General features: G+C 38.5%; 1 protein-coding gene across 2 annotated transcripts in view; it reads right to left on the bottom strand.

Moving 5' to 3' along the window:
* Vmn2r97 (vomeronasal 2, receptor 97) overlaps nucleotides 1-16,142 on the bottom strand; it is a 33,750-nt gene that overhangs the window by 4,639 nt on the left and 12,969 nt on the right. The window contains exons 2-5 of one of the 2 annotated variants that reach the window (NM_001104549.1): nucleotides 15,076-15,370; nucleotides 13,738-14,568; nucleotides 13,008-13,196; nucleotides 3,172-3,295 (exon numbers count right to left, since the gene is read on the bottom strand). In NM_001104549.1, coding sequence (NP_001098019.1) covers nucleotides 3,172-3,295; nucleotides 13,008-13,196; nucleotides 13,738-14,568; nucleotides 15,076-15,370 — 1,439 coding nt within the window. Of the gene's footprint in view, nucleotides 1-3,171; nucleotides 3,296-13,007; nucleotides 13,224-13,737; nucleotides 14,569-15,075; nucleotides 15,371-16,142 lie in introns of both variants that reach the window. The other variant, XM_017317596.1, reaches the window with a different exon arrangement.

Genomic DNA, 16,142 nt, shown 5'->3' with positions numbered 1-16,142 from the left:
ATTAATATAGTAAAAATGGTTATCTTGCCAAAAGCAATCTAAAGATACAATCCAATCCCCACTAAAATTCCAACTCAATTCTTCACAGTTAAAAAGGGCAACTTGCAAATACTTGTGTCATAACAAAAATCCTAAGATAGCAAAAACTATTCCCAACAATATAAGAATCTCTGGTATAATCACCATCCCTGACCTCAAGCTATACTACAGAAAAGATGAAATACAAACTGCATTTTATTGGTACATTGACAGGCAGGTAGATCAATGGAATAGAATTGAAGACACAGAAATGAATCCGCACACCTATGGTCACTTGATCTTTGACAAAGGCAGTAAAACAATCCAGTGTAAAAAAAGACTATATTTACAACAAATGGTACTGGCTCAGCTGGTGGTTAGCATGTAGAAGGAGAATTGATCCATTCTTATCTCCTTGTACAAAGCTGCAGTCTAAGTGGATCAAGGTACTCCACATAAAACCACGGATACTGAAATATAGAGCAGAGAATTTGGGGAAGAGCTTCGAAGATATGGGCAAAGGGGAAAATTCCTAAAGAGAACACCATGGGATTTTACTGTAAGATCAAGTATCTACAAATGAAACCTCATAAAATTGCAAAGATTCTTTAAGGCAAAAGACACTGTCAATAAGACAAATTGGCAACCAACAGATTGGGAAAAGCTCTTTACAAATCCTAAATCCCATATTTGGCTAATATCCAATATATATAAAGAACTCAAGAATTTAGACTCCAGAAAACCAAATAATCCTACTGAATACCGAATACCTGAGAAGCACCTAAAAATGTTAAACATCATTAATCATCAGTGAAATGTAAATCAAAACAACCCTGAGATTCCACCTCATACCAGTCTGAATGGCTAAGATCAAAAACTCAGGTGACAGCAGAGGGTGGCAAGGATGTCGAGAAAGAGGAACACATCTTCATTGCTCCTGGGAATCTAAGCTCCTATAGCCACTCTGGAAATCAGTTTCACTCTTCCTCAGAAATCTGGACATAATTCTTCAGGAAGATCCAGCAATACAACTCCTGAGTGTATACGTACAAGATGCTGCAACTTGCAATAAGGATACATGTTCCACTATGTTCATAGTAGACTTATTTATAGTAGCCAGAAGCTGCAAATAACACAGATGTCCCTCAACAGAGGAATGGATGCATTTACACAATGCAGTTCTATGTTGCTATTAAAATCAATGAACTTATAAAATTATTTGACAAATGGATAGATCTGGAGGATATAATCCTAAGTGAGGTAACCAAGTCACAAAATAACACACATGATATTCACTTATTGATAAGAGGATATTAGTCCAGAAACTCAGAATAGACAAGAAAAAAATTTATAAAACACATGGAACTTAAGAAGAAGGAGGACTAATGGGTAGATACTTCAATCCTTCTTAGAAGGGGAAACAGAATATCCATGGAAGGAATTACAGGGATAAATTTCAGAGCAGAGACTGAAGGAATGACCATTCTTAGATTGCTCCAACTGGGGATCCATCCCATGATTTTGGAGTTTCAAAGTGGTATAACGACTCTTGAAATATATATCTGGCAGTTCCTCAGAAAATTGGAGATAGACCTACCCAGCTATACCAACTTTTGGGTATATACCCCAAAAATGCCCCAATGTATCAAGGGACACATACTCATCAATGTTTATAGTGGTCTTATTTGTAAGAGCCCAAAAGCTGGAAGCAACTCATGTCCTATAACAGAAGAATGGATGCAGATAATGTGGCATTATTACTCAGTTATTAAAATCTATGGCATAATGAGATTTGAAGGATAATGGATGAAACTAAAAATATTCTGAGTGTAGTAACCTAGACCTAAAATCACATACATCATATGTTCTTACTGGTAAGATGATATTACCCCCACTCCCCCAAAAACGGACACACAGAAAACTTAGGATATATCTCACAGTGTTTCAGAAGTTTAGGAAGCAGAAAGTCTAAGATAGGAGTGAAGGAATGAGTTAATGAACTGTGGGAGTGTTGCCAAAGAGTATGAACAATGATTGAATTGTAAATAAATAAATTAATTCAGTAATTGTGGTGTGTACTTATAGATTTAGAGTATTTGCTCATTTACATAATAGAAGGAACCATAAAAACATCCAGGGATAAATCTTGATTTGAAGGAAGCAGCGGGAAAAAATAAAATAAAAAATAAAATAAAATAATAGAGTTCAGATGCCACATGGAATTTTATAACCTAAAGCCAGTTCCTAGATGTGCACCTTCCCCTAAAAGAACACATCCCTAACTCTTTTCTAATCGGTCTAGTTAAAAAATATATAAATTCTGTAAAATTCTTATCCAAGAGAAGCCAGAAAGTTACCAAAAACTTTAGTGTACAGAATAACACAAAATAATTCTGTTTTTTGATCTCAGAGAAATTGTTCACATAAACTCAAAACACACGAGAAAATGTTTCAGATGTATGGTGCCTTTACCCAGGCAAATTTTAGTATAGATATCGGAGGTAATCATTAAGAATCCCCCATCTCCAGAAAATGAGGTATTAACAATTGATACCTACTTGGAAGATAATCAGCTGTACATTTCAGTGTGGCAAACATGGTTGGTTAATAACCATTAACTGACATGCACATATGTTAAGTATACATTACTATCATGAACTGTATTAGATAGTTTAATTACAAATTAGAGGAATGAGAAACGGGGAAGAGTGAGAATGATGAATGTGATGAAAACACATTGTAGGAAATTATCAAACAAATAAAAATGAGAAATGAGCTGTTAATTATTTCTATGAAGATGCAACAGATCTGAGCCTTATATAATTCTTAAAAATCATTGAAAGACATTTTAAAAACATCTGTGATACTTAATTAAAATGTGTTAAATGGAAGAGTAAATTGAAAAACACTGAAAAGTACAAGGGAATATACTATATCATCCAATATCAGTATTGGCACTGGATTAAAGATATTAATCAAGAATATTGTGAAATGCCTGTTTTAAGGGGATAGTGATGAATATTACATGGATATATCTATAAAAATTTTTAAAAAATGACTCATGCTTGACTTCACATTAGATCTTTTTTAATTGCTAGCACATTGTAAAACACAGTGGAGAAATAGGAAGTTTTCCTTAAAATCTGCATTTACCTGTCTCATTAGAAATCTCATTGTCTGCACAAGGAGTGCACTTGTAGCAGCAGATGGCCTTGCCCTCCAGGGTTACTTTCCTGAATCCAGGCCCACAACTCTCACTGCACACTGACTGAGGGATCTGAGAAGAATGAGAATTGTTATTTAATTCTTAGGGTTTTATAAAAATGACCAAATAATTTTTAAGGTCATACACTGAAAAGCAAATATTTTTATTAATAATTAGACTCATTTATAAGAGTATTTGTAGTAATAAGGGATGGGATGCTGGTGTAGCTAACAGAAATTCCCAGATGTCTGGAAAGCAAGAAATACCCTGGATCCATTGAGGATGACATTATCTGATATGCCCCACAAAGCAGAGAGAGTACCTTTAAAGGCCATATCCATAGGTTAGGCAAGGCCCTTGGTTGAAGGATGGGCGAACCAATCCATCTCAAAAATATTAACCAGAATTTGCTCCTATCTAAATAAAATAGAAGGTCAAAGAGTTGAGGAGAGACTGACAGAAAGGTCAAACAGAGACTGTCCCACCTGGTGATACATCCCAAATACAATCACCAAAGAAGACACTATTATTAATGCCAAGAAATGCTTGCAGACAGGGTCGGATATAGCTTTGTCCTGACAGTCTCTGCCAGTGCCTTACCAATATAGATGAGGATGTTTGCAGTCAACCATCTGACTGAGTATAGGAACCCCAATGGGCTAGTTAAGGACTGAAGGATCTGAAAGGGTTTTGCAAACCCTTAGGTAAAACAGCAAGAGCAATAATACAGAATCCCCAGAGCTCTTAGGTACTAAGCCATCAACCAAAAAATGCACATAGAGGGATTCATGACTCCAGCAGTATATGTAAAAGAATATGACCATATCTGGCATCAGTGGGAGGAGAGTGCCTTGGTCCTTTGAAGGCTTGATGCCCAACCTTCAGAGCAGAATGACATTGCTAGGGAGATGATGTAGGAGTATGGGGTTAGGAGGAACACCCTCATGAAATCTGGGAATGGGGGATGTGAAAGAGGATTTACAGATGATAAATCGTGAAGGGGGATAACATTTGAAATGTAAATATAAAAAATAACCAATACAATTTGTAAAAAGGAATTAAAACACTTAAAATATAATGCCCTTGAGAAGGCAAAAGTGTTTAAATTTTGGTCTGACAATTATCACAGTGTTAAAAAATTTGGTATCTTAATGAATTAAGGACATACTTGTGAAACATTAGTGACTAGGAACATGATATTGGAATCCATGGGGTCCATCTAGCCTAATACTAATTTTATACTTTCTGACAACAGTGTTGACCATGTCAACTTCGGTCATTGTTGTGAATAATTGTAGTCTCCCCTCCCCCAGCCTGAAACCTGCTTGCTCAGGGGTGGAGCTTCCCGCTCATTTGCTCTGCCACGCCCACTGCTAGAACCTGCGGAGCCACACACGTGCACCTTTCTACTGGACCAGAGATTATTCGGCGGGAATCTGGTCCCCTCCCCCTTCCTTTATAACTAGTGTCCCAACAATAAAATTTGAGCTTTGATCAGAATGAATTTGTCTTGGCTCCGTTTCTTCTTTCGCCCCGTCTAGATTCCTCTCTTACAGCTCGAGTAGCCTTCTCAGTCGAACCGTTCATGTTGCGAGCTGCTGGCGGCCGCAACATTTTGGCGCCCGAACAGGGACCTGAAGAATGGCAGAGAGATGCTAAGAGGAACGCTGTTGTGGAGCTCCACAGGAAAGGATCTTCGTATCGGACATCGGAGCAACGGACAGGTACACATGCTAGCGCTAGCTTAAAATTTCAGTTTTGTAAAGTGTTGCTGAGGATGCGGTAGGATACGAATTAAGCTTGAATCAGTGCTAACCCAACGCTGGTTCTGCTTGGGTCAGCAGTGTGTTAATCGGAACTAGAAACGGAAACAGGCAGGTTAGCCGCAGCTTTTTAGGAAGCTGCTTAGGTAGAAGAAGAAAGGGTTTAAAGTCATGGATCAGGCGGTTGCCCATAGTTTTCAGGAGTTGTTTCAGGCCAGAGGAGTAAGGCTTGAAGTACAATTAGTAAAAATTTTTTTAGGTAAGATAGATAGCTGTTGCCCATGGTTCAAGGAAGAAGAAACACTAGATTGTGGAACCTGGGAGAAAGTTGGTGAGGCCTTAAAAATCACTCAGGCAGATAATTTTACTCTAGGCCTCTGGGCGCTCGTAAATGATGCAATAAAAGATGCCACTTCCCCAGGGCTAAGTTGCCCCCAGGCGGAGCTTGTGGTATCTCAGGAGGAGTGCCTGTCAGAGAGGGCCTCCTCAGAAAAAGATCTTCTTAACTCAAAAATTGATAAATGTGGAAACTCGGATGAAAAACTGATTTTTAACAAAAATCACTCAGATAGAGGAGCTGCCCATTACCTTAATGAAAATTGGTCCTCTTGTAAATCTCCCGCTCCACCTGTAGTCCCCACTTCGGGAGGTGCCACTCATAGGGACACACGACTAAGCGAGTTAGAGTTTGAAATTAAGCTTCAGAGGCTGACTAATGAGCTTTGGGAACTAAAAAAGATGTCAGAAGCGGAGAAGAGTAACTCTTCTGTAGTTCACCAGGTGCCGCTAGAAAAGGTTGTGAGTCAGGCACGTGGGAAAGGACAGAATATGTCTAATACGCTAGCCTTTCCTGTGGTCGAGGTAATTGATCAGCAAGATACTAGGGCCAGACATTACCAGACCTTAGATTTCAAGTTGATAAAAGAGTTAAAGGCGGCTGTTGTGCAATATTGCCCTTCAGCCCCATTCACTCAAGCATTACTGGACACAGTTGTGGAGTCACACTTAACCCCTTTAGATTGGAAGACTCTTTCTAAGGCTACCCTGTCAGGAGGAGATTTTTTGCTTTGAGATTCTGAATGGCGAGACGCCAGTAAGAAAACTTCTGCTTCTAACGCTCAGGCTGATAATTCAGACTGGGATAGCAACATGCTTTTAGGAGAGGGTCCATATGAGGGACAGACAAATCAGATTGATTTTCCCGTTGCAGTGTACGCGCAAATTGCGACGGCCGCACGCGTGCTTGGGGAAGGTTGCCAGTCAAAGGAGAGATTGGTAGAAGTTTAGCTAGCATTCGGCAGAGTTCTGATGAACCATATCAAGATTTTGTGGACAGGCTATTGATTTCAGCTAGTAGAATCCTTGGAAGTCTGGACACGGGAAGTCCTTTCGTTATGCAATTGGCTTATGAGAATGCTAACGCAATTTGCCGAGCTGCGATTCAACCGCATAAGGGAACGACAGATTTGGCGGAATATGTCCGCCTTTGCGCAGACATCGGGCCTTCCTGCGAGATCTTGCAGGGAACCCACGCGCAAGCAATGTTCTCAAGGAAACGAGGGAAAAATGTATGCTTTAAGTGTGGAAGTTTAGATCATTTTAGAATTGATTGTCCTCAGAACAAGGGTGCCGAGGTTAGACAAACAGGCCGTGCCCCAGGAATATGTCCCCGGTGTGGGAAGGGCCGCCACTGGGCAAAAGATTGTAAAACAAGGGTTTTGAGCTGCCCGGTGCCGGGAAACGAGGAAAGGGGTCAGCCCCAGGCCCCGAGTTACTCAAAGAAGACAGCTTATGGGGCTATAAATCTGCTGCCCAGCCAACAAGATCAGTTCTTGAGCTTGTCAGGTCAAACCCAGGAAATGCAAGACTGGACCTCTGTTCCACTGTCCATGCAGCATTAACCCCAGAAGTGGGAGTCCAAACTCTGCCTACCGGAGTCTTTGGACCACTACCTGTAGGAACCTGTGGTTTTCTCTTAAGACGAAGCAGTTCTATTGTAGAAGGCCTGCAGATTTATCCAGGTGTTATAAGTAATAATTATGAGGGAGAAATTAAAATCATAGCCGCTTGCCCTCGTGGTGCTATAACTATACCCGCTAATCAGAAAATTGCTCAACTTACTTTGATCCCTTTCCGCTGGTCACTATCTAAATTCTTTGAAAATGAAGAAGGACAGAATAACTTTGACTCCTCTGGCGTAAATTGGGTGAAATCTATCACTAATCAGAGACCTAACCTTAAATTGATTCTTGATGAAAAAAGCTTTGAAGGATTAATAGATACCGGGGCCGATGTAACGATTATAAGAGGGCAGGACTGGCCCTCAAACTGGCCCCTGTCTGTTTCCTTGACTCACCTTCAAAAAATTGGTTATGCCAGTAACCCAAAACGTAGTTCCAAATTGCTAACCTGGAAAGATGAGGATGGAAAATCAGGAAATATTCAGCCGTATGTTATGCCAAATTTGCCTGTAACCCTGTGGGGAAGAGATCTGTTGTCACAGATGGGCGTTATCCTGTGCAGTTCTAAGGAGATGGTGACTGAACAGACATTCAGGCAGGGACCCCTGCCTGATCGTGGACTAATAAAGAAGGGACAGAAAATTAAGACCTTTGAGGATCTTAAACCCCACTCTAACGTGAGAGGTTTAAAGTATTTTCAGTAGCGGCCACTGTCTTGCCTGCATCCCACGCCGAAAAAATTCAATGGCGTAATGATATTCCGGTGTGGGTAGATCAGTGGTCTTTACCTAAAGAAAAAATAGAGGCCGCTTCTTTGCTAGTGCAGGAGCAGTTAGAAGCAAGACATTTGGTGGAGTCTCATTCTCCCTGGAATACACCCATTTTCATTATCAGGAAAAAATCGGGAAAATGGAGACTGTTGCAAGATTTAAGAAAGGTTAATGAAACCATGGTACTTATGGGAACTTTACAACCGGGGCTCCCCTCCCCAGTAGCCATTCCTAAGGGATATTATAAGATTGTTATAGATTTGAAAGATTGTTTCTTTACCATCCCTTTGCATCCAAAGGATTGTGAGAGATTTGCTTTTAGTGTTCCTTCTGTAAATTTCAAGGAACCCATGAAAAGATATCAATGGACAGTTCTCCCGCAGGGGATGGCTAATAGTCCTACCTTATGTCAAAAGTTTGTGGCAAAGGCAATTCAGCCTGTTAGACAACAATGGCCAAATATTTACATCATTCATTTCACAGATGATGTTTTGATGGCGGGAAAGGACCCCCAAGATTTGCTTTTGTGTTATAGAGACTTACGAAAGGCCCTGGCTGATAAGGGATTACAAATTGCTTCTGAAAAGATACAAACTCAGGATCCTTATAATTATTTGGGTTTTAGACTCACTGATCAAGCTGTTTTTCCCCAGAAAATTGTTATTCGTAGAGATAACTTAAGGACCTTAAATGATTTTCAAAAATTGTTAGGTGATATAAATTGGCTTCGCCCCTATCTAAAGCTTACTACAGGGGAGTTGAAACCTTTATTTGATATTCTTAAAGGGAGTTCTGATCCCACTTCCCCTAGATCCCTAACCTCAGAAGGATTACTGGCCTTACAGCTAGTGGAAAAGGCTATTGAAGAACAGTTCGTCACTTACATAAATTACTCCCTGCCGCTGCACCTGTTAATTTTTAATACGACTCATGTGCCTACGGGATTGCTATGGAAAAATTTCCTATAATGTGGATACATTCGAGGATATCTCCCAAACGTAATATCTTGCCATATCATGAAGCAGTGGCTCAGATGATTATCACTGGAAGAAGGCAGGCATTGACTTTTTTTGGAAAGGAGCCAGATATCATTGTCCAGCCTTACAGCTGAGTCAGGACACTTGGCTGAAACAGCATAGTACAGATTGGTTGTTTGCACAATTAGGGTTTAAAGAAACTATAGATAGCCACTACCCCCAAGATAGGTTGATAAAATTCTTAAATGTACATGATATGATATTTCCTAAGATGACTTCCTTACAGCCTTTAAATAATGCTCTATTGATTTTTACTGATGGCTCCTCTAAAGGGCGAGCTGGATATCTTATTAGTAATCAACAGGTTATCGTAGAGACTCCTGGTCTCTCGGCTCAGCTCGCCGAATTAACAGCAGTACTGAAGGTTTTTCAGTCTGTACATGAGGCTTTTAATATTTTTACTGACAGTTTATATGTTGCTCAGTCAGTACCCTTATTGGAAACCTGTGGTACGTTTAACTTCAATACGCCGTCAGGATCTTTATTTTCAGAATTACAAAACATCATTCTCGCCCGGAAAAATCCGTTTTATATTGGCCACATACGGTCTCACTCTGGTCTTCCTAGACCTCTGGCAGAGGGTAATGATCGCATTGACAGAGCTCTGATAAGAGAAGCCTTAGTTTCAGATCGGGTTGCTTTGGCCCAACGTGATCATGAAAGGTTTCATCTCTCTAGCCATACCCTAAGGCTCCGACATAAGATCACAAAGGAGCAAGCGAGAATGATTGTAAAACAATGTCCTAAATGTATTACTTTATCTCCAGTGCCGCATCTAGAAGTTAATCCTAGAGGTCTTATGCCTAATCATATTTGGCAAATGGATATAACCCATTATGCAGAATTTGGAAAACTAAAATATATACATGTTTGCATTGATACTTGTTCAGGATTTCTTTTTGCTTCTCTGCATACAGGAGAAGCTTCAAAAAACGTAATTGATCATTGCCTACAAGCATTTAATGCCATGGGATTGCCTAAACTTATTAAAACAGACAATGGGCCATCTTATTCCAGTAAAAACTTTATTTCATTCTGTAAAGAATTCGGTATTAAACATAAAACTAGAATTCCTTACAACCCCATGGGACAAGAAATAGTTGAACGTGCTCATCGCACCTTAAAGAATTGGCTTTTTAAAACAAAAGAGGGGCAGCTATATCCCCCAAGGTCACCAAAGGCCCACCTTGCCTTCACCTTATTTGTCCTAAATTTCTTGCACACCGATATCAAGGGCCAGTCTGCAGCGGATCGCCACTGGCATCCAGTTACTTCTAATTCTTATGCATTGGTAAAATGGAAGGACCCCCTGACTAATGAATGGAAGGGTCCAGATCCAGTTCTAATTTGGGGTAGGGGCTCAGTTTGTGTTTTTTCACGAGATGAAGATGGATCGCGGTAGCTGCCAGAGAGATTAATTCGTCAGATGAACACAGATTCTGACTCTCCTGGTAAGTATCATTCTAAAGACTAAAATTCCTTTTGTGCTTAGAATTCAGCTGAGAGCGAAAGCTCCCAAAGCTGTTCTCCAGCTACTCTCTGAGCCAGCTCCCGACAGGAGGCCGGAGACTAGCCTCAGCTTTACAATTTGCATTTGAATAAAGTACCTAGACTTCCCCGAAAGAAGTTCTGCTTTCCTACCTTCTCACTGTCGAGATTTTGTCTTTCAAGCAGGTAAATCAACATTCTCGAGGCGGACGAGCGGATGTGCATCCCCGCCCCCCTAGAGCACACAGGTGGCTGCTGTTATCTCCTTTCCAAGGACATTTCCAGCATGTGGCTTTCAGTCTGAGTTAAAAATTAGGTTTACCAAGAGTGCTAGAAAAGTAGATATTTCTATATTAATAAAGATTGGTTTTTATTTTGATAGACAGGCTTAGCCCCTTAGCTGACCTCTGGCTTTTCACCCTTGCTGTTACTACAAGGTGTCCTTAGCTCAATAAGGCTGTGGAAAAAACAGGGATGAGGAGGAACGACTTCCAGCTCCTATTTTAGCCACAAATCGTGGTGTTACTAACGACATAATTCTTGTTTAGGCTTTGCTAAATTTGAGGTTGATAATTCTCCTTTAGGAGCTGCACAGCACTCAGAACTGTGCATACTGGTTTGTGATCGTACAAATTCAGTATGGGCATCGCTTGGTGCAGAGTCACTGCAGGGGAAGATCCAGCTTGACCATTTCTGAGTTTCCTGTGAGATAAACCCGGTTTAAAAGAGGTTGGTACCAAATTTTGGCTAAAAATGAAAAATATTTTTCGGCTCTGCCTCACCTCCCCAAAAGGTACCAAGAGCCACAGGTGTGGGTCTTATCAGTACCCACGGGAGGAATCGGGTCCATGTCCACCCAAGCCAAGGTTAAAAGCCCACTCATCTACGGATGAGAAAATCATTTGATCACCTCAGTTAAGCGCTGCCTTATTTAACTTAATTAATAGGGGGGAGAGAGATTGGAGACGTACTATTGAAAGGGCAAGCCCTTCACTGCCTCCCACCCAAATAAAAAAGCCAATTGGCTTTGTACTACAGAGCCGGCTGAACCCCTTCTCCCTGTTTCCCACCTATCATCCAAAAATGCGGAGGTCAACTAGAAAGTTACCTACCAAGTACTAATTAGCATCTTAAAGTCAGAGCCTGCAGCTCCAGGCCTTTCAGTTAGTTGTTTACTAAGAAAGGACAGTCTTAAGCCAGATACAGTTTACCATAAGAAAAGTTAAAGAATCCCAGTGAAGCAGGTTTTTTCGTTAGCCCTAGATTCCAGGTAGAACTATTGAGCATAGATAATTTCCCCGCCCCCCTCAGGCCAGCTTTTTCTTTTTTTTTTTTTTAAGTTTTGTTAATAAAAGGGAGGAAATGTAGTCTCCCCTCCCCCAGCCTGAAACCTGCTTGCTCAGGGGTGGAGCTTCCCGCTCATTTGCTCTGCCACGCCCACTGCTAGAACCTGCGGAGCCACACACGTGCACCTTTCTACTGGACCAGAGATTATTCGGCGGGAATCTGGTCCCCTCCCCCTTCCTTTATAACTAGTGTCCCAACAATAAAATTTGAGCTTTGATCAGAATGAATTTGTCTTGGCTCCGTTTCTTCTTTCGCCCCATCTAGATTCCTCTCTTACAGCTCGAGTAGCCTTCTCAGTCGAACCGTTCATGTTGCGAGCTGCTGGCGGCCGCAACAAATAATGACTGTCAATTTGAGAGGATTTAAAATTATTATGGAAGCAAATAAACACATATTTGTAGGAAGAAATACATAAATTTAGCTAAGATGTAATGTCCCAGTAAAAATTAAATTGTCACTACTTATTGTAAGAATGTTACAATTGCAAAAAGATAGAAGAGAGCTGCAGTATTCATTGCTTCCTGCATTCAGAGGATGATATATCATTTGTATACTATTTCATATCAAAACCATGCATATTCAAATATAATGCCCTGTACTCTCACTTAGATCTTTAAGGTCTTTCAAATCATTATACATTTGATGATAATGCACATATTGAGAATCAAAGGACAATTAACGATGGCTAATGTTGATATTATATGATATTTTTAAAGAAAAATATCCCATATAGGGCAAATAATTTTAATGTTTATTTCCTATTTGGTGACATTATATGGAAAGTTATAGAATATTTAGGGGATTCAGACTTGGTGATAAAATCAGGACACTAGTTGGTAATAGAAAAATGAAAATGTTTCCTTAATTTTAGCATATGAATTTTTTTACAGTTCATACTAGGGGATAGAAACATTATCTCTCCATTTTCTAAACCTTTCTCCATTATAACCATTTGTTGTTATTCTTCTATCCTTTGCAGACTCTGATACTTCTAGAAACATAAAATACAGTCTGTCTTATAAAAGTCATTTTTGGTCACAGTGTTTGAACGAACAATAAATAATAATTCTAATATTGTTTTATAATATTAATCCCCAAAAGAGAATTTCCTCCAGTACATTAACATATGTGTCATTTGGAGATAAATATTTTCTCTTAGCACATGTACCATACCTCATTTTTGACAAATGGAGGAAACAAAATCCTCATATTAGTGAACAATGGGGGATTTATTGAACACTGTATACTTCCATTGATCTTAATCAAGGAAAATTAAAAAACACTATATTGGAATTACTTTAAAATATTTTATACTGATACTCCAAGTGTAATGAAACTTGAGTCAATCATCAATATATTAGTGAACATAATTGTTTCAGTAATAGAAGCACAAAGCATTTACATAATATATAACTGACCTCTGAAAATATTGTTGGCCATTGTATCATCTGTTCAGATAAAGACAACTGTTGACCCTGGGGAGCATTTGCAGAAAAAGATCCTATTTTCACTTTTAATCCAAGACCCTTTGGCAAATTCCAAATGTTAAGAATGTCATACTCTGTATCTCTTATCTGTCTCCAATCTAAACTCCTTTTGTCTTTCACCTCAATATCCTTCAGGAAAGTGTTAAGCTTAAAGAGAAATATAATTTTATATTTCATTGTTCATAAGGGTTAAATTCTGTTGTGAACATCAACATTAATGAAGATTCCATTAATTATGACTTAGTGAAAACCTGACTATACAGAATAGCTTTATTATTGGTCTTCAAGTGAAAACGTAGAACCAAGTACAAGTAAGCAATTAATGACAACTGTTCTATGAAAAGATGAACTTTTTTGAAACCTAGCATATTCATTTTCGTTTATAATATGTTCAGAGAGACAGTGTCAAAAATGAGGATACTGATGTCAAGAAATTGCCTCTATTACCATAATAAGGCTGCAAAGCTAGATATTGATGTAAATAACTTGATTTTCACGAAGCATATTTGCTCCTGGTACCTTGCCCATGATTTCAAAACATCATACATTTGAAACTATCCTGACTTCTATGTAAGATTAGAAACACAAACAGTTCTTCATTGTGGAGAAGATAACTGAAATTTAGATTGCCTAAGTTAGTGGTCTTGCAAATCTCTTATACCAGAGTGCTGACAATAAAATATAGTAGAAAGGTTATTACCTGCCATGGAAATAACACTATCCCATGATGATTTTCATATGTTTGCATTTGAAGTTGCTGAAGTCTCATCTCATGGAGGCTGTGAGCCACAGCATACACACCATTGTAAATAATTGTGCTTTCTGCATTCATGGCCACATCAAATATGTGACGAGGGAATACATCCAAAGAAGCATTGGTTTGACAGTTTTCCAACACATGACAATTAGTGTCAGAAAATGAGCACTTGAAGAACAAATACCACAGCTTAGGAAGATAAATATCTTCTGGGTATTTATTGGGATTAACTGTTTGAATAAATTTGGTAAATTCAAAATTCTCTCTATAATTGTGCTTAAAAATGAGGCTCCCATGGAATGAGTCTAACATGAAATAATCAGCTCTGTCAATAACATGATGTTCAATGTTCATGATCCAGACATTCCATGTCAATAACCTTTGCTCAATATTCCTAATTATACCTTCCAATGAATCATTCTCACCATAAATAATTGTTACATTAGTCTCATGCATATTTTCCCAGAATTTGGCAACATATGAAGTCCATGTTTCTGAGGTCATTTTTACAAAAGCTAGGCAGATGCCATTTCTCTCCATCTCCTCCCTAAAATCTGATAGAATTTTATTTCCTTTGTGGTCATCGGGAAGGATGAGACCAACCCATGACCACCTAAAATGTACAATCAATGAAACAATGGCAAGTGGCAGAGATGTGTCTTTGGGGGCCATCTGGTAGAGATAAGGATATTGACCACGGTCACTCAGGAGAAGATCATAAGGTCCAAAACTAATCTGAAGAAAATTGGAAAGAAGAAAAAGAATATTAACATCTAAATAAATTTTATTCCTGAAGGGATAGAAGGCAGGAGAATTTTTTTTAATTTTTTTTATTATGTATTTTCCTCAATTACATTTCGAAAGCTATCCCAAAAGTCCCCCATACACTCCCCCCCCCACTCCCCTACCCACCCATTCCCACTTTTTGGCCCTGCCGTTCCCCTGTACTGGGGCATATAAAGTTTGCGTGTCCAATGGGCCTCTCTTTAATTTAAAGGGACATTACAAATAGTACATTTAACAGAATATTTTTTTTTAGGCCTCTAAGTTTCAAGAACTTACCTGGCTTCATTTACTGCATAAATAATTCTCTTAAAAGCAAAAGAAACCTGGATTGAACTCTATGTTCTGAGTATTACTTTGAGGTTTGGATAATTGATCAACCATTCTTTCAGTTTAAAGACACCAATAACATGAACTAAGAGAACTGACTCTCAGTTCCCACAATCCAAATTTTCTTACCTGTGGAAATTTAAAGAGTTGAAGCAATGTCCCAATTTGGGCAGATGTTATCCATGATGTTCCTGTGAGTGCAGCTGTGAAATTTCTTTTTTTACAATTGTAATTAGGTATATAATTTCCGTCACCAAGAGCTGTGAGCCAATTAAAAGTATTACTATGAATATACTTCCCAGTGAATCTGACATTGTAGAAATCAAACCCAAGAGATATGTTGGGTAAAAGATTGGGGTTCCCATTGATCTCCTCAATGGCAAATTGCAGAGCGAGAATATACTGGTAGTTCTTAAAGTTATACCTGTTTAAGTGGCATAAAAACGATAAGATAATGACCAACTTTACCATACATATCTATATATTTAGTAGAGTAAATTATATACTGTAATTTGGAATCTATAAAATATGTAATTTATTTGCCTTTTCATGAACAGATTAACTGGATTAGGTAAATACATTAGGTTTAAGCAGGCTCCTTTACCTTTACTACTCATTATTTATTGATCCTTAAAGCATATGTTATTTATATTTCACAGGTTGATTCTTTACACATTTTGTTTACAAGTTAGGAATCATTTTCCCCAAAATATCACATCTATTGGAATGTAGATCTGTGGATCACTGGGGTCTTCACATATGAAAACCCACTAGTTTATTACCAACCCAACAAGATTTTAAAGACATTATCTTAATTAAATAATATTCTGAAGTTTGCGTCATGGCATGTGACCATGGAAACTGTTTCTCTGATAAATTTTTTTTTTAGTATTGCAGCATGTATTTACTAATGTCTTAAAGAAAAAAATGTAAGCCCACTTCTGTATGTGAATAGATACATTAAATGGTACAGTATATTCCCATTATATTTTTATCATTCTAGTTATGATATTTTTATGTGTGACTGCATGTTAGCATGTCCCTTAGAATGTAAAATTGTATGAAGTTCAGAAAGAATAAATTCAAGTTAAGACAACCACAGTTTTATTCATATTCACTTTACTTAAATTATATCAGATCTATCTATCTATGTATCTATCTATCTATCTATCTATCTATCTATAGATGTATATATA

The sequence above is a fragment of the Mus musculus genome, chromosome 17 (genome assembly GCF_000001635.26).
Source record: "Mus musculus strain C57BL/6J chromosome 17, GRCm38.p6 C57BL/6J".
Taxonomy (NCBI): Eukaryota; Metazoa; Chordata; class Mammalia; order Rodentia; family Muridae; genus Mus; species Mus musculus.
The sequence above is the reverse complement of the archived record's forward strand: the minus strand, read 5'-3'. Positions and strand labels throughout refer to the sequence as shown.